The sequence below is a fragment of the Opisthocomus hoazin genome, chromosome 4 (assembly GCF_030867145.1).
Source record: "Opisthocomus hoazin isolate bOpiHoa1 chromosome 4, bOpiHoa1.hap1, whole genome shotgun sequence".
In the NCBI taxonomy this organism is placed as follows: Eukaryota; Metazoa; Chordata; class Aves; order Opisthocomiformes; family Opisthocomidae; genus Opisthocomus; species Opisthocomus hoazin.
The window spans coordinates 4,647,972-4,671,075 of NC_134417.1; the positions used below are offsets into that span (position 1 = coordinate 4,647,972).

The 23,104-nt window shown below is 38.4% G+C and overlaps 1 protein-coding gene across 5 annotated transcripts in view; it reads left to right on the forward strand.

The window, feature by feature from the left end:
• The window catches only part of ARMC8 (armadillo repeat containing 8), a 74,983-nt gene that overhangs the window by 39,099 nt on the left and 12,780 nt on the right, over nucleotides 1-23,104 (forward strand). For 3 of the 5 annotated variants that reach the window (XM_075417676.1, XM_075417679.1, XM_075417677.1), the window contains 10 exons: nucleotides 1,986-2,078; nucleotides 5,649-5,708; nucleotides 6,898-6,978; nucleotides 9,358-9,433; nucleotides 9,524-9,614; nucleotides 13,238-13,298; nucleotides 17,086-17,286; nucleotides 19,852-19,947; nucleotides 21,370-21,452; nucleotides 21,744-21,825. In XM_075417676.1, coding sequence (XP_075273791.1) covers nucleotides 1,986-2,078; nucleotides 5,649-5,708; nucleotides 6,898-6,978; nucleotides 9,358-9,433; nucleotides 9,524-9,614; nucleotides 13,238-13,298; nucleotides 17,086-17,286; nucleotides 19,852-19,947; nucleotides 21,370-21,452; nucleotides 21,744-21,825 — 924 coding nt within the window. The remainder of the gene's footprint in view (nucleotides 1-1,985; nucleotides 2,079-5,648; nucleotides 5,709-6,897; nucleotides 6,979-9,357; nucleotides 9,434-9,523; nucleotides 9,615-13,237; nucleotides 13,299-17,085; nucleotides 17,287-19,851; nucleotides 19,948-21,369; nucleotides 21,453-21,743; nucleotides 21,826-23,104) is intronic. The other 2 variants (XM_075417678.1, XM_075417680.1) reach the window with 1 other exon arrangement.

The window sequence follows — 23,104 nt, forward strand, 5'->3', positions numbered from 1 at the left end:
TAAGCCACAGATGAATCCTGGGTATATTGTCACTTTGTTTTGCTTTAACTCAAAGGAGGAGACACTTAGAAGTGACCTGCGTAACTTTGTAAGATTGTACCATGTTTTTCTTGAGAACAAAGTTGCCATGTTAGCTGCTTCTGTTTGATTTCTCCTGGAAATTTGCTGCTTTTCTTGGCATATGCCCAAAACCCAGTACCCACTTAGTGTACGCATCGCTGCAGGCTTCCCTCTGTCAGGGAGGGTGAAGAGACATCGCATTATGGTTATGAACATCAGCGCCATTACAACATACTTGTGGATTTAGTGTCTACTATTGCTCTGCATCCAAACCAGTTCCTTGCAGGCCTTTGAGTTCCGAGGTTGCAAAGAAATAGATGTGTTTGTGTATATGCCATGTGTAAAGGCAGAAGATCAGATGAAGCTACTGTTGACCAGACCTTAAGAATACTGCTTTGAATAGTTTGTCTCTTGCTTTTCCTGTGCACAAAAGCCTGCTATGAGCATGGATATATGGCTGGTGTGCCTGGAAGAACACCAGTCTCTAGTAAGTAACTTTCTCTCTGTAGGATGCTGAAATGGCAAATGAGGCTGTTGCACCTTGATGCTTTCCAGTTATTGAGAAACAAGCAGTAGCAACAACTTGGTTTTATTCTCAGTGTGTTTCTTGGCTCTGTTGTCCTGTTGTTTTCTGTTGAGAATAAGAAGGCTCGATTGTTGGTAGCAAAGCTTTCTAAAGTCAGTCTGCTAAATTATATATAGAAATATATAAATATTTATAAATATATAAATATTAAAAAAATAAACATTGCAGAGCTTTGCCTGATCTCAAATATATATACAAATAGGAGAGACATGCATGTTTATTTTGCTAGTTTAAAAAAGTGTGATTGAAATTTCCCAAGTAATTGGGAAATAAAACTTTTTCTAAACAACTGTGTATATCTGAAGCTGTAGTCATTCAAACAATCAGGCTAGTGCTACTTTCATTACTGTAAAAGTAGCTGAGGAGCATGAAGATTTTGCTCTAATTTGAATCCACCTCTCCCTAGGCAGAGGGTTGCAATTCATCATTCTCCTGCAGGTAAAACAAAGACTCTGGCTTACTGGTATAGGGTCAATATAGCATAAGTCCTTTGGAAAGGAAGACTCATTCAGTCTTCCATCTTCTCTGTTCAGCACCCTTTCTCTCATTGAAGCAATTTATTTTACCACCTTTCCAAACTGAAATGACTAGTGTTTCTTTTAATATAACTGCAGTGACTAAAATGTACTGGTAAAAGTAATTGAAAGCTCTAAAATGTTGCAATTTTTTTAACTTACCACAGTGCTTAAGTAACTGGATGTGTTTTCAGAAGGGAACTTCAGTATAATGATTTTCTTTTGCTGATTTCTTTGTAATTCTCTGTCATTAGTGTCATGCATACTAGCAGTGTCTGTAGTGTGTGTTTGACTTAGACAAAAGAAATTATTATCCTACATTAATCAGTTAGAAAGTGAGTGCCACAGAATTCCGGGTGGACTGTACATTGTTCAGTCTAGCACCTTGTTCCCCTCCCTGCTCCTTTCTACTGAGAGCTGAAATGAAGAGGTAAGTAAATCACACTTCTAGTAAGAAAATACAAAGACAGCTCCTGGAGTAATTGCTTTCAGTGGCCATGTTTGCAGTTGGTATGGGTTTTTTTACCCATTCTTTTATTGTTTTCTCAAGAAGTAAAGGTTCTGCAGACAAATCTCAGGAGTTTTATACCTAACTTGCATTGATGTTTTATTTTTTGTTGTGAGGGTTTGGCTCAGAACTGTCACTCATGCCTTGAAGTCTCTCCTGCACTACTTTAATTGCCGTGTCTTGTGTCTGTAGAAGTTTCAGTGGAAGGAAGAACACTGAATGCAGAATCAGGAGTACTCTTTTAAGTAACAAACTGTGAAGAAACTATGCTGAAATACGGTGTTAATAATTTTTTTATTTTCTGACTTGTTTCCAGGATGCTACAGTTATCTCCCACCTCATGGCACTGCTCAGTAGGTCTCGATATACACAAGAATACATATGTCAGATCTTCTCACATTGCTGCAAAGTAAGAAAGAAAATGCACATTCTTTATGCAACTTGTTGTGTTTCTGGCATATAAGAAACCGTGTAAGATGATACTGCCTTTTGTGGCAGGAACATTAGGACAGTAATGACTGAACTGTTATTGCTTTGGATTTGCTGACAGATTTATTGGGGTTGATATATGTTTCTCTACAGTAAAACAAAATATGCAAAGAAGTGCTTTTTTATAGGGTGTGTATCGATATTTATACCTTTGGCTACTAAACAAAGTCACCAGTCTAGACAAATATCAATCCTCACTATTATCAGTATCAATTTGGAAGCGTTATTTATTTTTTCTCTGGAAGTCTCGAGACTGTGTGAGCATCTCTTTGCAGAGAGGTCTTGCGTCTGCTTTCAAAACAGCTGTTTTAAACCCGAAGAATATTTTCTAAGCAGTACTGTAGGTTGAGAGGAAGAAAAATGCTCTTCTCAGTGGAGCTCTACCAGTTACAGGTTTATCCAGAATACATGTTCATTCCTGCTGTATAATGCAATTCTCTTGATATGGGAAAACTAATTGAAAAACAGCAGCAACCCCACCCCACACCCTACACACACACACCCCGTTTTGTTTTCCTTCCCTCCCCTCTAAGTTTCCACTCACCACTGTTTTTTTGTGTTACTGTTGCATTTTTTTTGGTAGTTAGTGTACCCATGGGTTATATAGTAACTGTATCAAAATAATTCAGTGCAGGAAATCAGATTTGTAAGCATCTTTCCCTTTTAGAAAGAGTTTAAAACTTAAAGATCATAGATGGTGTTTATTTCCCAGACTGACAAATGAAAAAGTTTGAGAATTTATGAGTTTGTAAGTATTCACGTCAAAAAATATCTTTCTACCTTATCACTTACAAGGAGTCTTCTGGAACTCAGAATTATTCTTTTGTTAAAAATATATTTTTCTCTACCTTGACTGTTTATGTGCATAAGTGAAACTGAGGACTGAAAACTGTAGAGTTGGTGTGATACAAAAGCATAACTCAGCTGCCAATATTTGTAGAATTGTTTAAAGAGAACATTAAGATAAAATCCTACACTGGACTGTGGAAGCTGAGATCTGTAGTTAATATTGGGAAAAGAATTTGGTATTTTAAGAATGCAAATGCACCAGTGAGACATCTTGTGCTTAACTGGTCTTTGAAAGTCTTCTTAGCAGGCTGAGTAGCTTCAACAGGTGAAAAATCGGGCCATGCTGATTTACAAGAAAAATAACACAGGACTGATGGCAGGGTGGTATAGAAGTAAGTTCATACAATCAGGGGTTAGCTCTGTAGCAATATCAACCCTGTTGGCTGTGTGAGAACTGCTGAGTAACTTCAGGTAATTAATCCAACTTGAAAACAGTTATTGTCATCTTTTTCCAAAGGAGTTACTTTGTTGTAGCTCCATTAACGCCCGGTGACTTTCATATCAAATACATTGTTAACAAAGGAAATGCCCAGTCACTTAACAAGAGTAAGGAACTTGCTATACTGTTTGGAATGCCTCCTCCACCCCCAGAATCTCTCTTGAACACATTTTACAGTGAATGTTTTGAAAAATCCAATATTTTGGAAAGAAAGAGTTGATTGTATGAACAGATAGAAACATGAATGCACAAGAAAAGCAGGGTGATGGGTATGAGTATTAGGAAGTAGTTGCATTTGCAGAAGAAACATTAGCTGTGCAACAAAGGAAAATGTTTGAGGTTGAGTAAACGGATCATCGCATATTTTAAATTAATCAAGAACTCATTTTTCTCTTGCCCAGGCAAATGCAGAAACCTAAAATGTGCCCTTCTTTTTTTTGTTTGGTTCTTGGGTTTCAGGTCTGATTATCAAGGTCAATTACTGTATTTTCAGACATAACAAAATACATCTAATACAGTGAGGCAGAATTTGCAGGGGATTTTCTGATTTATGTGGATAGGCAAAGTACGTTCTTATAATTTAAAAAAAAACAAACTTAAATACTGAAAGTTTCAATATTCTCTACAGTTTTAATGAAGAGTCCATCTTCCCCCAAAAGGCCACGAGTGAGAGAATCTTTCTAATTTTTTCCTGAAGAAATAAGTTACTATAAGCTTTAGTATTTAGGTAAAGCTTAGCATATATTATAAGAGGTATTGATGCTTTTCTTCCTTTTTTGCCCCCTCATCTTAGCAGATTTATTCATTAAACTAATAGCAACATATCACTGCTCCTGCTCTCCTTGTTCCTACATACTCTTCTCTGCTTAATCTTGTGCATCCATTTTCTGGCCAGTCTTGTTTGGTTGGGCTTCTCAGGTTTCTTTCCTTCTTGTCTGCTCAAACTGCCCTGGAAAAGCTCAGACCTGTTCTCTTCAGCTAGGAAATCCTTAAGTCAGGTTCCTAGCATTTTGCTGCTGTTTTCTGCTTTTACTGTTTACTTTTACTACTTCTCACTGCATTTTTAGAGTTAAAATTGACTGATGGAAAACATTGACCCTGGAGAAGAGCCGTCCTAAGGAAGGGAAAGTGTTGATTTACATGGGGGAGCAGATACAGTTCTTAACACACGGAGCCAGGATTCTATCGACATATAAGCAAATTAATCTGAAATCACATACTTACTGAATGCGTGAGGCATGATAAATCTCAAAATCTGCTTTTTAAGATTCTCTCTATCACAGTTGATTTATTTCCAGAGAAAGTGACGTGAGTAGGTAAGCTTTGCTATTATAATGGTCAAATTAAACAGATAAGATGTGCATTTGGAAACACAAGGTTGTAATGGATAATTTGAAAAGGTAGTTCTGGAACTTATATTTGAATGTGGTGACAACTCTGCATAAGTAATGACTTAACCATCGGTTGAAAATTAAAATCTTGTGTCTGGGAAAGATCCAGCATAAGGCCTGTAATCAAGGCAGCTTCCTCCCAAGCCCGTTCTGAGAATGTTTTCTTACGTGAGCTTAGGCCCGAGCCAAGGTACATTTGCATTTAGATACCTGCTGTTAAATTTTCATTATGGAATGTATTGTTACATTGTTCTATCCTACTGCTTTCTTGATAATTTCAATTTTTTTATGGAAAATCATGCAAGAAGTGTGATTTCTGTTCCTAAAATATTACGTTGTTTAGCATATTTGGAGAAAAAGATCACTGTAATAGGACCGGCTCCTGGAATGCTGTCGGTATACCCAACGAAAAACAAAAGCGAAAGACCTTGCTATTGAATTTGGTGCCTGAGCTGCTTGGCATTAGGAAGGAGGGATACATTGTATTCTTGAGTTTTCACATTTGTATTCAAAGCTGTTGGTATTTATGGGGTAGTGTTTAACCTGATTGTGCATTAAACAAGCTGGATTGGTGTGTGCAAACGTAATGTGTACAGATTAGATATTTTCATGTACATCTAGTTATGCAACTAAGAATACACCCACGTGTCACCTCTGTACATGCTTGTCCTGTTTGCACAGAATTTGCTGTCTGAATCTGATTGAAAAAATCACTAATACTTGTGAATTAGTAAAACTATCTAGGTCAAGATGATTTCTTTTACTTTAATTTCATTCATTTTTTTCACATATTTTAATATCTGTTCTTCAGCTTCAACACTGGCATAGCTGCGGCTTTAAATCATTGCCTCAGCCACTTCTGTGTGCCAATGTAAGTTGTTTTCCTACTTAAACCATGCTGTTTTAATTGCATTTTTTGGTAGAAAGCTGTTGGTGGCAGTAGCAGCTGAAGCATCTCTTAAAGCACCAGATATGTTACATCTAAAAGTAATTTTATGCTTTTTTTTCTTAGAGGTGAGGGAAGTTTTAAAATGTTCTTTTGAGTATAAGAAGGATCTGATTTCAGCTGTATCTCAAATGTGAAAATAAAGCATCGCTCATGTGTGCTAGGGTACGTAGATGTGCCCATAAACTCAGATGGATTTGAACAAAAGATTAAGGAGTGAAGATACTTTCTTCACCTGCAGATTAGTCAAGAAAATGCATCGAGGTATGATTAAAGCTGTGACATTCTAAAAGATGAATTTTAATTGTGCTTGGCCCGTGCTTAATGCAAAGGCGACTAGAGTCATGAATCTCCTTCTAAAGAGATGTTCATAAGTCACAGATCAGATTTGACAAGAGATCTGTTGTGGGTTGCAGGCCCCATTGAGATTTCATGTTGTTTTTTCCAGCCTCAGCGAGCCTTGTCGTACTACAGAAGTTCTGAGACCTTTCTACTCCAAAATTCAGTATTTGTGTTTAATTCCAAATGCGTTTTAAATCATAGAAAAATATTGACGTATCAGCCATTGTCAGCTTAGATCCTGAAGTCAATAAATGAGTGATGGCTGATTAGATCTATGGCTAAATATGTTTGAAATTAAAATAATCTGTAGGAGGAAAAAGTGAATTTGTTCTCATAGTACTGTCACATTCTGTCTGGAAACGGTTTCAGAATTAATTCCCTCTCTTCTGAAGTTAGAATTGTTGGAAATGCTTAATATTACCAGTAGTACCTGGGAATCTTTTATATGATTTGTTGAGAAAATCAGGAGCTTTCGGTTGTTTCCAGTATGAAGAATAGTAATATAAGTACTCTATCCATGTTTCTGCATTTGTGAAGACTTAATTTCATTGCTGCTGAAGAAAAGAGTAGATATGATTACTGGAAAAGGACAAATGCTATAAAAATAAGAGTTGGACTACTTTATTTAAAAAAAAAAAAAAGGTATGGCAGCTGATTACAAAATAAATGTTAGGAAATCTACCTGTAATACTTAACAATAAGTTGCAGAGAGTGGAAACATCTTACGGGTTCTTTAAAAGAGAGAAATCATGTTTTATGTTTTCCTTTGAAGGGTCCAGATCACCAGACAATCTTATTTAACCATGGAGCCGTTCAGAATATTGCACATCTGTTAGTCTCCACCTCCTACAAAGTAAGATATGAAAATTATTTGGTGTATTTCATGTGTTTATGAAAGGGATCCAAATGGAGATTATAAAAACTATGTCTATGCATATGAACTAAAACTATAAACAGTTATAGTGGGTAGTTCTAGAATAACAGTTGTTTTTACTTGCCATATGGATTTCTGTCAAAACAAGACAATGGCTTTGAGTGCTCTGTAAAGTTAAAACACCATTACTTAAAATGGAGCTGGCTTTCGTTGATCCAAAGAAGAACAGTCACTTGGCAACCAAATAAAAGTTTGGTGAACAATAAATGTGAAAAAGGAATTAAGCAGAAGAGAAGCAGAGGTGAACTGTCCTAAACAGAAGTCATACCTGTGCAAACATGGACAGGATATGTGTGGAGGCCACCAGGTACCTGTATGTTGTGCTTGCTGAGTCTCCCGAGTCTCAGCTCCATCCTCTGTTATGTTTTGGAAGTCTATCCTGGGCTATCGGAAAGTACTGCCTCTGGGGAAAAGCATCGTCCTCTAGCTGTAACTTGGTGACAAGGAGGGTCAGCTAGCTCTGTTCTGTCTAAGGCCAAAATTTCAAATCCTGAGCGCAGCCTTAGGAGTCTACTGTATGGATGTAATAATTCTGAAAATGAGAAATACTCCAAAGTATGCAAATTTATCTTTTTATTACAATATCTAATACAAAATATCTAATAGGTTACCATGCCATTTTTATTTCATTGAAAGTAGGCTGTTCAGTGGTTGGTTGAGACTAGATGAGATAATTGTGCTTGTCTATTTTGATCTCCTGCCTAATGCAGAGCATTCTTGATAATTAAAGTATCTTTGAGTAGGAAAACCAGTCTTTAAATGAGCATTTATGAATTAATGTTTCTATGAGTATCATTATAAGTGTGCATCTTCACCACTGGTGGAAGGGTCTACAGCTTTTACAGTGGCATTACAGATAATGATTTAAAGACCAAATATATGTATTTTTCCAAATGCTTGCATTCCCTGTTTCTCATGCAACTACCTCACCAAGTGCCCTTAAGTAGACATTACTAGCAAAGAAAGTAGCCACTGTAGTAATTTTAATATCTTTAATTAATAGAACAATATTATATAAAATAGTTAACTTCCAGCTAGACTTCAGTTGTGCTCATTAGAACCTTTACCCCTCTGCCGCTGCCTGCCTTCTGGCTGGAACACAGCTTTTGAGCTGTGGGTTTGACATTTTTCAGTGTTTTTTCGATAAATAATCTCTGCTTCCTGCTGCTTTGAAGCATACACTGTATTCATTAGATTGTCTAAGTAGTAAATGGAAGTGTTCAAACAAGGTTTGTGTTCTGAAGCCAAGTAGCCTGCTATCCGTTCTTCTTGACTAAGACTTCGCTACTGCTGGTGGGATCTTACCATGGCTGTGATTAGATGTTATAAAACTAATGCACAAAAGTGTGATTGTCTTTGCTGTTGTTTGTCTGTCCTTGGACTTCCATGTTTCTAAGACTTTTTGTTGTGGAGGGTAGGATGGGCCTAAACCTAACTTGCAGTAAGTGCTTTCTGCAGTGACAGGATTCTTTAGGTCAAAATCATGTTCCTTTTGCTCTGCTTTCACACTAAAAATGTGGTAACAGAAACCTGGAAAGACATGGACACAGTTTAAATATGTGGAACTGTAGAAGGTGAAGTTGAAGACTAATATCTGAACTAAATTAGGTTCTTCATCTGGGAAGATGATAATCTGTCTTCCCTCTATCAAAAAGGAGGTTATAAAGACTTCGTAGCCTAGCATGACTAGGCAACCATGAAATATTGTTTGATTAAACCAAGACACGATTTTCGACAGGAGGAGGAAGATCCAGTAAATCTGTGAATCCTCTTTGTGCAGGTGATACCTGAGGCTGTGTAATGGCGGTAAAAGTTATGATATGTATTTGTTTCAAGATGAGTTTAGAATCACTTCAACTGGATGCTTCTCATTAGGCATTTTATTAGACTCACCTTTAAAGGCTTCTGAAGTATAAATCTCAACTATATGTGTTTCTGATTGTTATACGTACTTATGAGTCCTGGCAAGAAAAAGTACTTCCGTTCTTTTGTTGTTGTTGGCACGTTTGTGAAGCATCGCAAATAAGACCAGTATTTCTGACTGTCTGGTTCCCAAATTTTATCCTTCCTTGTCTTTTTCACAAATAGTTCACAACATACCTTGTAGAAGGCTAATTCCAACAGGGAGATGGCAGGAGTCGAGGTGTGAGATGTTTTCATCTGCATTTTATGTGTCATCTACATTTCTCATTGATTACACAGAATTATTTTCTACAAGCCTATACAGTAGTATAGACCAATTTTGCTTTTAAGTTAATGTTTATATTTCTACTTCATATATGTTTGATTTTTACACAGGTTCGAATGCAAGCATTGAAATGCTTCTCCGTTCTAGCCTTTGAAAACCCACAGGTATCAATGACTCTTGTAAATGGTGAGTATCGTGCTGCTGTTGCCTATTTGACACTCATTTTATCGACTGGCTGAGTTAGAGTTACTTAGAGCTCTCTTTCATTGCTTGCAGTGTCGGTTGATGGAGAGTTGTTACCACAAATTTTTGTGAAGATGTTGCAAAGGGACAAGCCTATTGAAATGCAGCTCACATCAGCCAAATGGTAATTTTCATCAGGAATTAGAATGAAATAGTATGCGATTTAATACTTACTTTTTAACTGTTCCCTTTTTGCATGTTGCAAGGTAATAGCGATCTAAAATCTTAGGAATAATTATAGATATTATTTGCATTATATAAATCCTTGAAGAAGTGATTCTTGCCTAATAATCTTTATAGCATAACTTTCACTCTTTGCTTTACATAAACAGGAAAAAATGTTGCTGGGCAGCAGTTATGGCAGGAACGTGTATTTAGACATCTGGATTTTCATAAGCTGAACTGCAGTTTTCACAAATAGCTGGGATTTTATGAGAAGTTTTACTTTGAATAGGCTGTGGTCAATCACATGTCCTCACAGAGTATAATACTGAAAGATCATCATGTAATACACGTTAGTGTCTTTGTTGCACCGCTGTTTGGAGGACTCACTTGGGTGACTGGGGCTGTGGGGTGTTCAGAACCGCATGCACTAAGATGATGAAAGAGCAGAGCTAGTTCCTCTTCCCAGCTGTTTTAATTATAACAGATTATTCTTTAAGTTCCACGCACTCATACAGCAGATTTAATGTTATTAATTTTGTAGTCCAAGTGAAACTTTCCCTTCTGGTGCGGGCACATTTCTGTGTGCTCATATTCATAATGACTTTCTACCCTGTGACAAAATGTGCCTGTGTTCTGTAGCAGCAACTCTAGGGTTATACTCACTTCGTAAGCTGACCTTTTTCCTTTTGTTGTGTTGATAATGATGGTGATAATGGAGTAAATGACTTCAGGGGGTTAAAGAGATAAAATTACCCATCACTATAAATGACTATAATCAAACGTAACTGAAGAGTTTGGTCACTGGTGTATTGTTTGATGATTGTTTTAGGTTATGATGGCTTGGTTTTGACCTGGATCAGTGAGTTCTCTGATTCAGTTCACCAAACAATTTCATTGACACTTGTCTTAGTGCAAAGTGTCAAGATTTTGGGTGAGGAACAAATTGGGTAGGTAGGGTGGCTTCTTTTGTAATGTTGCCAGGTTATGATGACTTAACCCATTCGTGAAAGCAGTTATAAAGGCATGTATATGTGGGGAGATTGTTTTAGGAAGGTAATTGTAATCCCACTCCGTGTGGGAGGTCTGTCTGGGGACCTCCCACGTTCCTTTCCAGCCACAATTGGTCTATGCAATCTGGTTTTACTGGTTTGTTAGGTAGCTCTTAGTGAAGAAGGCAAATTAAATTAACTGCATTGTAGCAGTCTTAATTCTAATTGATTTATGTGTTTCTGTGAGAATTCAGAGAATATAGAGAATTAACTATTAGAATTTTTTTTTTTTTTTTTTTTTTAAACTGATCTCAGGATGTAAGGCTGTTGGTAAGTCATGAAGGCAGACGGGAGTTAAAATAATTGTTCTGGCCCTGGACGGGCTCCTTGTTCTGGGATGAATGCTCCCAGGTCTGTGGATGTTGGTGTTTTTTACTGATCTGCTTCACATTGGAAGGAGTTGGGTAGACAATCCCATCTTTTGCAGTTGCTTTGCAGTGCTTTGGCTCAAGTGGTTCTTTGGAAGTGTGGAAGACAAAGATGTGATGAAAAGCAAAGAAGAAAATTGCAGGGAGGTGGAAGACAAACCAGTATCTTGAGTTTCAGACTGGATTTCTAACTGGTCCACAGGCAGTCATCCTTCTTAGTAGGGCACTTAAGGCCTCAGTTTCACGACAGTCCTGGGGCCTAGCAGAGACCTACTGGCTTTTCTTCTATACGCCCATTCCCTACTTGATTCCCTCCAAGTCAGACTATCTCTCCTTTCTTTTTCTCTAATGAGAGTAGTAGCTGAAATTGTCACGGGTCCTCTTTTTTTCCAGCTTCTTAATTAGACTTCACTCCTGTCTTGCCAGCTGTGGTCAATTAATCTGCAGTTCCTCTCTGGTTTGTTAGTAGAGTCCTTTGCGGATGTAGAAGGATTTTTATGCATTTGTGAAATCTTTTGTGAAATTTCTGTTTGAATCCTGACTGGTATTCGAGGCTATCTTAAGAAGTTTCCTTTGTTTTTCAACAATTGAAGTAGACCTGGAAGACCCAAGTTTATACCTCTTGATTGAAATGGGGTGAGGATCCTTCACTTGAGCAGCAGTGTTGGCACAGAGGGAAGAGCAGTAAGCCTCATGGGAGAGAGTTTTGCAGCTACAAATGGAGCAGTAACCTTTTCTACTAAAATTACTGGAATTGCTTCCAGCTAAGCCAAGCCTATTTTACCTGAAGTAAAAATACTTTAACTTATTTTTGAAATAGAGCTACTTGTGTGGCAAATAGGGTCTAACTGGATTAAATGACAACTGCAAGGTGGGTGCTTTGCTTCTGATTGTTCAGGTGTGAAAATGAGTATTTCCTGCTGTCAGCTGCAAGGCTTGGGCAGTAAAGTTTATAAAATGATCTCTATGCTAACAGTCAAGTCTTATCTTTTCACTTCAAGAAATAATATATAAGACGACTGCTGATAATGGGATTTTAGCAATGTCTGTCACTGGTAGGTGTTTGAAATGGGGTCGGTGATGTTACCTTCTAAGAGGTGAAAGAACTCTCTTGAGGCACTGAGAAGGAGCTGAGGAATGCAGTGAAACATAATATGGTTGCAGTGTGTTAGCATGTTACTGCTCCTTAGCTGAGCAGCTATCATTGACCCTGTGTATACTTCTAGTCTGTGCAATTGAGAGTTGAAACATGTTAAAGTTACCTTCACTGAAAATCAGTCATTCTTTTAACATCAACTGTGGCATGATAAAAGCCAGTTACAAGGGCTTAGTTCAAAAGCTAAAACAAAAAACACTTGACTATTCCTGCACTGAATGCAGAGCAGTTATCCTCCAGCTTCATTCCACTTCCTAGTAGCAAAGCAGGTAAAAAGTATAAACCACTTAAATGTAACAACTTCTGTTGGTGGGTGAACTACTTTGCATTTCTGAGCACGTGAACAGGTAGATTAACAAAGCAGCTTATGCATTTGTCTGATGATGTGTGTCAACAGTGTAGTTTGAGGCCCTTGGAGTTGTCATATCCTCCTCTAAGCAGATATCCAATAAAGAGCAAACGCTGGTTTGGTTCAGTGTCAGAGACTTAATTGGGCAAGGATGTGCTTTCCCAGCAGAGTATTAAGACATGCCTGTGGACAAGCATCACGATACTGCATCTCCTAGGCTAATGCAAACCTTGAACAGTTTCTGACTGAGCTGTCAGGCTACCAACCATAGGTAGTTTTAAGTGCTTGCCCATGCTCTTTGCAGCACAGGACAGGCCTGTGTATACTGCTCGTTTATCTTAATGGAAGTTGTTCATTTGGGGGTTTTGTGCTTGTAAAAGAGGTTTGTGAATCAATCAAGTTTTGTAGTTAGACCCTTTTTGACCAGTGTATATATTGATGGGTGCTCCAGCAAGATGTCCTGTACTAGAAATCTGCTTAAAATTGTGTCTGTAGTAGTTTGTTCCTGTGCCCAAGTCTAGTAAGCACAAATGTATTGAAATCAATGGTAGATCAAAGGGGAGTACGTTTTATTAGTACAGTTGGTTGTTCTGCAAAGTCTTAACTTAAGTGCATAAAAATCAATGATAGGTGAATGGATGTTTTATTATGTTGTTACAGTCTTACTTCCATGTGCAGAGCTGGAGCAATACGGACAGACGATTCTTGCATCGTTCTTAAGGTGAGCCAGTTAAACAGCGTTCTGTTTAAAATGTTCTTCTCACGTAAGGCTATTCTTCATTAAATACCATAGGAACGTAATCTTTTTCTTAACAGTCATATTTTTATAGCTAGTCAAAAGAAAAGAAAAAAAAAAGCAAGCTGTTGATGAGCAAGCATATCAGCCAAAGATCAGATAATACTAACACTGCTTGTTTCTTCAGGAGATACTGAAGTATTGCTGTTAATGCTGCAACAAGAAAACATGTTTGCTTTCTTTAATAATTACTGTAGCAATATGGCAGACTCCAAAGCTTTTAGTATGCTTTTAGCATCCTTCATTCCAGAGAATAACACATAATTCAGACTTAAGGAAATGCAGTTTAAATGCCTGAAAATAATAATTTTTTTCCCCATGTGTGGCCCTGTACTGAGATTGAGAAGACAACAAGTGTTCTTGGAATGAGTCTAGCATGTGTGTACTGCTTAAAGCAACAACTATTTCTCACCACCAAAGGCTACTGATTAGCATCTCCTGGCTGTAGTCTGTTGCAAACCACTGATGGCTCCTGCAAACTTACATTCTGAACTGGACAACTGTCACTGGAGCGTCAAGAACTGTCCCAAAGTCCTACTTTTTGATAATGCTGGGGAAAGGGTAGTTTGTAAGTAAGATATGGCAGTAAGAAAGCATATTCATTCCTTTTGATTTCCATGGCAGTAGAGTCTTTCTTCTACAGCTTTTGTTAGTAGGATTTTGGTATCCATCATCTCAGGTAATGACAGAGGAAAAATCCATGTGTTGGCTTAGACAAAGGCCCATCCCTCCTGTCTTTTTACACAAGAAAGTCCAAAATGCAATTCATTCCAGTGATGCTGGTGTTGATAGTGGCATCTGTTCTGCACAGGCATCTGGTCTTACAGCAATTAAGGAAGCCAAGCTGCATCTCTCTCCCTTATTCTCCTACTTAGCTTTTTTCCAAATTGACACTCCAATTCTGTGATCTCTCTTCTTTCTCCTTACAACACCTGCAAACTGAGGACTACAGTTCCATGCTCCCAACCTGTCTCACTCCTGCAAAACTCGTTCTGCTTTTGAAAGTTTCTTCCCTGCAGAAATTCCCCACTGTCTGCTTAACCCTGGGCTGTCTCCTGGGCACGATGTGTGGGTTCCAGACTGCTCTGCTCTGGGGAGGAGAAATCAGGGGAGACCACTGCTATAGGCAAAGGCAGGTTGTTGCTGATAGCTGGCTGCTGATTGCGTGGAGCTATGCATGCTCTGCCATGTGGGCCGAATGGATAACTACAGTCCTTTCAAACCATGGTGAACTGATTTGCTTGCCAGCCTACAGCAATAGGAGCACTTTCTTTCTCATGGAAGCTGCTTCTGTGCAAGTAAATGTTTTAAAATTTGGACTAAAATTTGTTGTAGTACTTCAGAGTAGATGAAAGAGTGAGGTCAGAAGGCAGGCACGGAACCTTGCCCTCTTGTTAAAAACAGCTCATGTAATTTCTTCTTTTCTTCTGGGGTCGCTCCAGGATCTCATAGTTTTAAGATATCACACTGTCTCTGTCTGTGGGAAATACAGTCACAAATCGTTTGACCTCTGGTAAACTAAACCGAAGTAATGCCCTCTTCAGTTTTCAGAAATCATCAAAGAGAACTTCGACCCTTTGCTACCAAACTTTCTTCAGTTGGAAGACAGTCAGGGATGTGTGTTTCCCAGATGGTTTTGATTTATTTTCATTGTTCAGTTTGAGTAGTGGGTTGGCTTGTAACATGCGAAAAAGTAAGATCAGTTGGGGTGGGGAGAAGGCAGAGGAGGCTGATAAATAATGGATTTGATTGGAAGGGAAGTGATTTTTCTGGAATCCTAATAACAACAGTGACCGTTTGTCCAGATAACCCTGATGCATCCCAGCGATACCATGCCAACTAAGTATTCCATCTTTGCAGTCTATTTTTGACTTTTGTCTGCTGTCTAGAAAAGGTCAGGTGTGCTTTGTGGCACTTCAGCTTACACCTCTAATAACAGACCCCTACTCCTCTGCGTTCATGACATTGTACTGACCTGAAGGCCCAATGGAACACTTAAAATGTGTCCTTCAGAATTCTTGATTTTGTTTAATTTTAAACAGATGGAATTGCTAATATTGAAAGGTGTGAGATTTGTGTTTCTTGGGTGCTTGCAGCCAATGACTTAACAGTATCCAGCCCTTGAGTTCCAAGAAATAGCTCATTTGACCTTGGAAAGAATTGGGAAGTACAATATCTTCGTGGTTTAGGCATGGAATTCCACTTCTGTTCTTTCTTAGTCGACCTGAACATTGTTGTTTGAGAGCTTATGTTCAGCTTTTATGATTTTATTTATGCCATTCTCAGTTTTTAAATATACCTTATGCCAGCTTGGTAGTTGAAACTGGTGACATTCAATCATTATGGTGTAGTTCTGAACTCTACAGATTAAAAATATTATAACAATTAAATGCCTGAAGGCTTTAAAGCAAACTTTGAACAAACTTGCAGAGGTCCTAGGAATCTTGCTTTTGCAAAGAGGTGATTTCTGAGGGCTGCTTAAATTTACCAACCCACAGCAGCTATCTCCTCTTTTAAAGAGTTTTGCGTAACTTCCTAAGGAAGCAGAAGGTCCTTAGGTGTGCCTGTGCTATTAGAACCAGTTTTCAACTATTCAGGCTGAAAGTCTTCTCTGATGTCTTAGATGACAGATATGCATAGAGGAGGTGCTTTGGCTCCCTGGGTGAGGTGCAGGATTAGATGATAATCCTTGTGGTAGCATCTACTTTTTTTAAATAAATGTGGGCAAATCCTGTAACTCTGCATCCTGACCTGTGGAATGGAGATATTTTTCTATTTAATCATTTGAACAGTCAATGATTAAATGTTATTTCAGGTCCCCAAAAACGTAACTCTGAGGAACAGTTTCTACAAGCATAATGCTGTTGAAGTTGGTGGAGTAATGCAAGGAAAAACCTTGATATTATTCCTCGTCTCTTTTCATACTTCTGTTTGAGGCTTGGGTGAACAGAGTCCCAACCATTGGAAAACTGGTCTTTGCAGAGTTAAGTGCCTTTCACTGAGCTTTGGGTAAAGAAAGGTTTGATTGTTTTTAATATTTGAAGTAGAAAGGTACGACAGACGTGTTGCCACGTGACTGTAACCAAGGTAGGGGGCTATGACAGGGTGAGGCGTAATGGACCTGGATTCCAAATGGACTTCATTACTCGTTGCCCAGACATGCTACTTACGAGTAGTCTTCCTTTCCCTACTACTCCTAGCAGCCAGCATGGGTCAAGGAAGCCCTGAGATTTTTTTTGACTGCATTATCTTTAGTCAATCTGTGATCGCAAAGGGCAGGAGGGTCAAGTACTTATTGAGGGCAGCTTGGGTACTTTTCGTTCTTGTGTGTAGTAAGAATAAACCTGAGCAAATACAAACTTTTGAGAGGATTTTTATTTATTTTAGCTTTTGTGAAACTTTGAGCATGGTCACTTCTAAACTTTGCATTCACGCAGACTAATTTTGACTGCATGAGAACTTGGTTGAAAGTAGCTTACTGTGTACTTAGTAATGCCTGCACAATTTCTCTGTGTATGTAGTCTTTAAAACCACAAAAATCTTTTTGTCTAAAGGTAGTGATCTAGAGAACATTGTTGAGAATTGCTGTGGGATAGCGGTTTGATTTTTTTTTTTTTTTTCTTTTGTGAGTTGCTTTATGAACATAGCTGCACTAAACAATGATGGGTTTTTTTTGTTTTTGTGATTTGGTTTTTTTTTTTTTACTTTTCAGACTCTGCCATGCTTGGTTCGAATGTGTAGTAAGGAAAGACTGCTGGAGGAGCGAGTAGAAGGAGCAGAAACATTGGCCTATTTGATTGAAACAGATGTGGAGCTCCAGAGAATTGCCAGCATTACTGACCACCTCATTGTCATGCTTGCTGACTACTTCAAGTATCCCAGCTCAGTGAGCGCAATCACTGATATCAAGAGGGTATGTTTCCTTACGCAGTTCTGAAGCTTTGAAAATGTGCAAAACCAAGAATAAATGGGCTTAGGATGTTTTTTTATTCTATTTAAACCTTATGTCTGAGTTCCTGAATAGAAAGGTGGACAGAGGTCCAGCAGGACTTGATTCCTGTTGGATATAGTCCCCAGGTGTTTGCTTGCTCACTGCTTATTCTGAAGCCTGTACTATGCAAACTAAAATCATTTTGTATATCTGGACCCCTTCAAGAAGGATGCTGCCATTCTTCTATGTCATGGATAGAAAGATGGGCTATGAGTAGTTTAATATAGCTTTGCTATGTGAATTTCATTACATTTTCCAGAGATAGCAATGAAGTACCAGACTGCGACACCTGTCACGTTTCTCCTTTGCAGACTTTAAAAGACTTACCTTCAGGAACCAGTACATTTCAGCTTCATAAGAAATAATAGTCCATGTGATGAGAGATTGATTTCAATTCTTAGGTCCTGCTGGTGAAAAATGTTAACTTCAGAGATGGTTCAGTTCTGTTAAAGCAGAAAAACATGTGGATGTCATGTAGCATTTCGTATTATGAGTTATCTGCACTTGCAAGAGGTTGGGTAAACAGAGACCCATACACCTTGGAGACATAGTTGCATAGGTCTCGTACTAAGAGTTCTCATCCGGGAACTTTTTTACAGCTTTGCATACACTTTCCAAAGCACTGGTGGATCATTCAACCTCAGGAGCAAGATTATTTTTGATATTCTGCATAGGGAAATATCCATTGCCTCTTTCATTCCCCTCTTACTGTGTCTGATTTTTAGAAAGTACACAAAATAACGGGTTACAGAGCCTTTGTTTTTCTCTAAAACTAGCCCAAGGGGTAGGCTTACTTCTCAGACTTACACAGAGAATGGGATTGATTCTGCATGTAAAGCTGCCTTGATTTCTGTGTAAAAATATATTTAAATATAAAAAAAAATTAGTTGCAGTATAAAATTAAATAAGCAGAAGGAAGTTTAACAGCTGACTGGGGATTAATGGACATTGGCTGTATCATCAAAAATATGATTAGGTTCCAGATGTGAGTGGGGCAACTATAAATATTATGGCATTCCTTTGAGTGTTCAGAAAGTCTGTAAAAACAGTCAGCTGGGAAGCCAGGGTGCTTACTTTGTAAAGAATGCTTTGAATTACACCCTGTAAGGTAAAAACTACATGAATGAGGACTCTGCCAAACAGATTGCTTGTCTATTTTAAATACTTTTAACAATGATGTAATACATTCTGCTCTAATGTAGTTGCACCAGAGAGAATTACTCATACAGCTTAATTTTTGACAGGTCTTTTATTTCAGTGCTTTGCTGCTTAATACTAACATTTTTTTCTGGCATTCTGTGTAGCTTTTAAATACTTCAAACTGCATCGTTTTGTGGAACTTTTAGGTATAGAGTTTTGAGGGCAGTCAGAACCATAGAATCATTCTGCTTTGGAAGAACGTGAGGTCTGAAAGTCTTAATTTTCTGTTCAAAGCAGGGTCAGTGCTGAGCTCAGATGAGGTTGCTCAAGGCTTTGTCCAGTTGGCTCTTGAAAACTGCTAAGAATGGAGTTTAAACAACCTCTCCGAGCAATCTGTTCCAAAGTTTTGACTGTTCTAATGGTGAATTTTTTTTCTTTCTTATATCCAGTAAGAACCTCTCCTGTTTCAGTTTGACTCTTGTCTATCCTTTTCTTGCTGTGCACCTCCAGAAGGAGTCTGGCTCCATGTTCTCCTTGTAGGTATTGGAGCTCTTAGGTCTGTGCTCAGCCTTCTCTTCTCCTGGCTGAACAAGCCAGGGTACACCCCATCTGCTCCTCCGGGTCTGTTCTACTGAGCCAAGGCTCTGTACTCTGCGCCGTGTCTTTCTCACACCTCTCAGGAACTTGACCACCACTATTTTAAGATCCCTATAGCTCGTGCTCCCATGAAATATCATACCCCCAAGCAGTTTTCCCTGATTTGTGAGCGGCCTGTCCTGTGGTGCGTCACCCTAATTCACCCCTCTAGCACGTGTGTTAAGAAGTTACCTTCCAGAAACCTCCTAGACAGCTTGCACCCTGTGGTGTTACCTTTACAGCAGAAGTCGGAAGTTAACATCCACCGTAAGACAGGTCCTGCAATTCAGAGACTGGCTTTGATTCCTGCTTTTGCTTCAGTTCTCCTGATAAAACTTCCCTTGATTATCTCCCAATTTTTTCACTTCTGGTTTGTTCCTGTAAGTTTCTGTTGGGTAAATAAGAATAGTTTCTACCTGGGTATGGTCTGGATAGAGTTGTAGGTTTATAGAAGTGTTTTGGCCTCAAATTGTTTAAGTTGACTTATCTGTAACTCAGCAGAGAAATTAACCGTATTCTTAACTTCTGTTACTGTATTGGGTTGATAACTGTGGAGATCAGCTAGTAGAACATCAGTTCATGTATGTTTCTGGCTGCCCTTGGTGTGGTAGACAAAATCCCAGTAGATAAGCAGTTGTTTAAAACAAATAAGAAAATAACACCTGTAAATTTTTAGTGTCTAAATTTGATATCTGTGCTTTATTTAAATAGCTTGACCATGATTTGAAGCATGCCCATGAACTGCGCCAGGCTGCGTTCAAGCTCTATGCGTCCCTGGGAGCAAATGATGAAGATATCCGAAAAAAGGTGAGCCTGTGAAAAATGGTAGCAGTCAGGCTAAGACAGCTGGAAGTTGGCCTGAAGGGCAGTGCAAGAATTTCCACTCTTCCTTCCCCGTTTTTCATTGTGGTATAAGTAAATTGAAACAAGAAGACTCTCTATTACGTTCATATAAATTTTTACATTGCACTTTCTTTGCATGGGATTTGAACAAAAAGTAATGTCTTGCCATAAGAAAATATAAGTAAAGTTTATTTATATAAACATCTTCGTGTGATGGAACTAGATTCTCACAGTAAGTTGTCTTTCAACACATTGTGGTCCTTGCTACTCATAAGCTGTGCAGGGATATTGTGGCATATGAGTAATTTGTGAAACCTATGTTCTGAGGGACAGAATATACCTCTTGTCACATCCTATGTGACACACAAACGTGTGTTTTTCAAAAAATAAACCCTAGAAAGTCTAACCATAGTGGGAAACAAAGTTGAAATTTGTTCCATGATTCTGAAGTGACCAAAGGGGCTTGCGCTGTTTTAATAGTGCAATTGATATGAAGGAGGAAAAACTCTACTTGGACATCACAGGAAAGAGATTGGATGGTTGGAGCACTTGTATAGTTAAAAATTTGTGTGGAAAGTGCAGGGCAATTAAACAGTGACTAAGTAAAAGCAGCATTTTTTTTTGAATTAAGCACAGAATTGCTGTGTCAAACAAAAATGTCAGGTACAGGAAGCAGCAGAATTTCCTGAGTTTATTTGCTGGTTAAAGGGGAAGAACAGAAGGAAGAAATATACAGACAGGAAGGAGGCAGGAAAACACAGCACTGGAAGGATAACTAGCAGCGAGATTTGTATGTGGGGAACCATTCAGGATCTCTAGAATTCAAGCCCATAAATTTCTCTTTTGTTGAAGGATGAACTTCTTTAGTAGTAAGAATCCTTCTTTTACATATCAAAGCATAAATTTTAGTAAAAGGATGGTGTGTACATGACAAAGTTGATTTATTATACAAAAGCCCTCTTTCATCTTGGTTTTAATTCCGTTTTGTCCTAGCCTTAAGTGCTTGTACTGGCAATGTCTAAATATGGCAGATGAACTACTGTGTATTTTTTTCCAGATAGCTCCACGCTGTGTCTCTGATCTGTAATTGTATGTATTGTGTGCACTCACACATGCTGTCTTTTGTTTTGACATTGAGTTATTCATATGCATATAACCCTCTTCTTTCTTGATGATTAATAAAATAATTTTGAAAGCAGTAGTGGAGCTGAGAATGTAGGGGTTTTTTTTCCTAAATTATATGCAGATACACACTGCTTTCCACTTAAGCTGTTTTTAGCTGCAGTTTTTATATGCGATATTTAAAATGTTGCAGACAAAAAAACCAGCAACCCGTAAGTGCTCATACTATTTTATTCATGTAACGTGAATTCCTTTTTGCTCCAGATCATTGAGACCGAAAATATGATGGACCGTATTGTTAATGGCTTGTCTGAATCTAGTATCAAGGTGCGATTAGCTGCAGTCAGGTAGGAGGTTTTTCTGATTCATACAAATAACTTTGTCCTGTCAGGGTCCAATGTTGCACTTGTTAGAATTTCTGCTAATTTTTCAAAAACTAATCTGAAGAAATTTCTACTGTTAGAAAATTTATTGAGTGAGGGGAGTTATCCTGGACTAGTACAATATTTTCTTTTTGCTATTTACAGTCTACTACTTACCGAATTCTGAGCTGCATCTTTGTGTGGAAGCACTGTATACATTACAGTAGTGTACATGTGAGTGCGTATGTTTCACAAGGAGTTTCTTTTCCATTATAGATGTTTGCACAGCTTGTCCCGTTCTGTACAGCAGCTCAGGACAAGTTTTCAGGATCATGCAGTATGGAAGCCTTTAATGAAGGTAAATAAAGAGAAATCTCATCTACTGAGGTGTTATGTCCCATTAAGGAGGATGTGACGTCTGTATGTCTTTCTGTAGAATCATAGTAGAAATTACCTAGAAATCACAATTCCATGACCTTCTCCTAAGAGAGTTGTAAATCAATACAACCCAAGCAGCAGCGGAGGACTGAGGTCCGTGCTTGAATTTTTGGTTGGATTCCTGATATAGTCCTCCTAGTGTCCTATGTAAATATCTCCTTTAATTTCAGGCTCAGTCTAGATGGTTCAGACTTGGTCTATAAGCCCTGCAAGAGAATTCAAATCTGCGTTTTCTCCTGTAATTCCCTACCTTCTAGATCTCACTGCAGATTCTAAAGCTGAAGGCAAAGAGCTCAGCAAGACCTTTAAAAAGAGACATTTTAATATAATGCAATTATCCACATGATTGAATGTGGTCAAAGTGTGCAATGTATATATCATCTCTCATTCCGTAATGTGACCACCGTTAAGTGCAGATAAATAAACCATCTTTTAGACCCTGAAAATGGGGAACAGACAGAGTCTGCTAGCAAGAAGCCTGGAAGCTTGAGCAGCAGAGACATCTATGAGAATCACCAAGAGAATCACTTCAAGTGAGCTTGACTCTCCATTCAGAAGTAAAATAGCCAGACCAGAGAAAATATTGTTGGTAAAAGTGAACTGATGAGCCTGGTAGCGAGGCAGTTACGCAAGCTGACTGTCCAAAGCTCCCCTCAAGAGCCTGGAAGGAAGTAAAGCATCAGGAGATCCTTCAGTTATTTCTAGTGATATTTCAATACAAGAAAGATGCTTGTTGGGCGTACTACTCAGTAACATTTTGTTCAGGCCTGCCTTTCTCTGTTCTACTTATGTTCTAATTGGGACAAGTTATGGACTTTAGAAAACTTGACTCATCTTATGCTCTCTGGCCTTCTTGTTGGCTGCAGGCCGAGAAACTTTCTCGCTCTTTTATGTTGCTTGCGTGAATTAGAGGCCCTAAAGTATAGGCCTACTTTTTTTCTGCAGTTTCATGATAGAAATGATGGGAAGTAATTTTCTGACAATATACGCAATCACTTACTGCAAGTTAAGCATTCAGCCTTGGATTGGGGGTGTGAGTTGTGATACTAATCCGTGGATGTCTAATTCATTAGTCTTATTGGGAGGTCAAGGGAGATTTGATCGTGCAAGTTTTGTGCTATCACTATAGCGTAATAATCCTGTGATGCAGGACTCATGATCATCTCCTGAAGGGGCTTAGAGGGAAAGGTTTGAATATT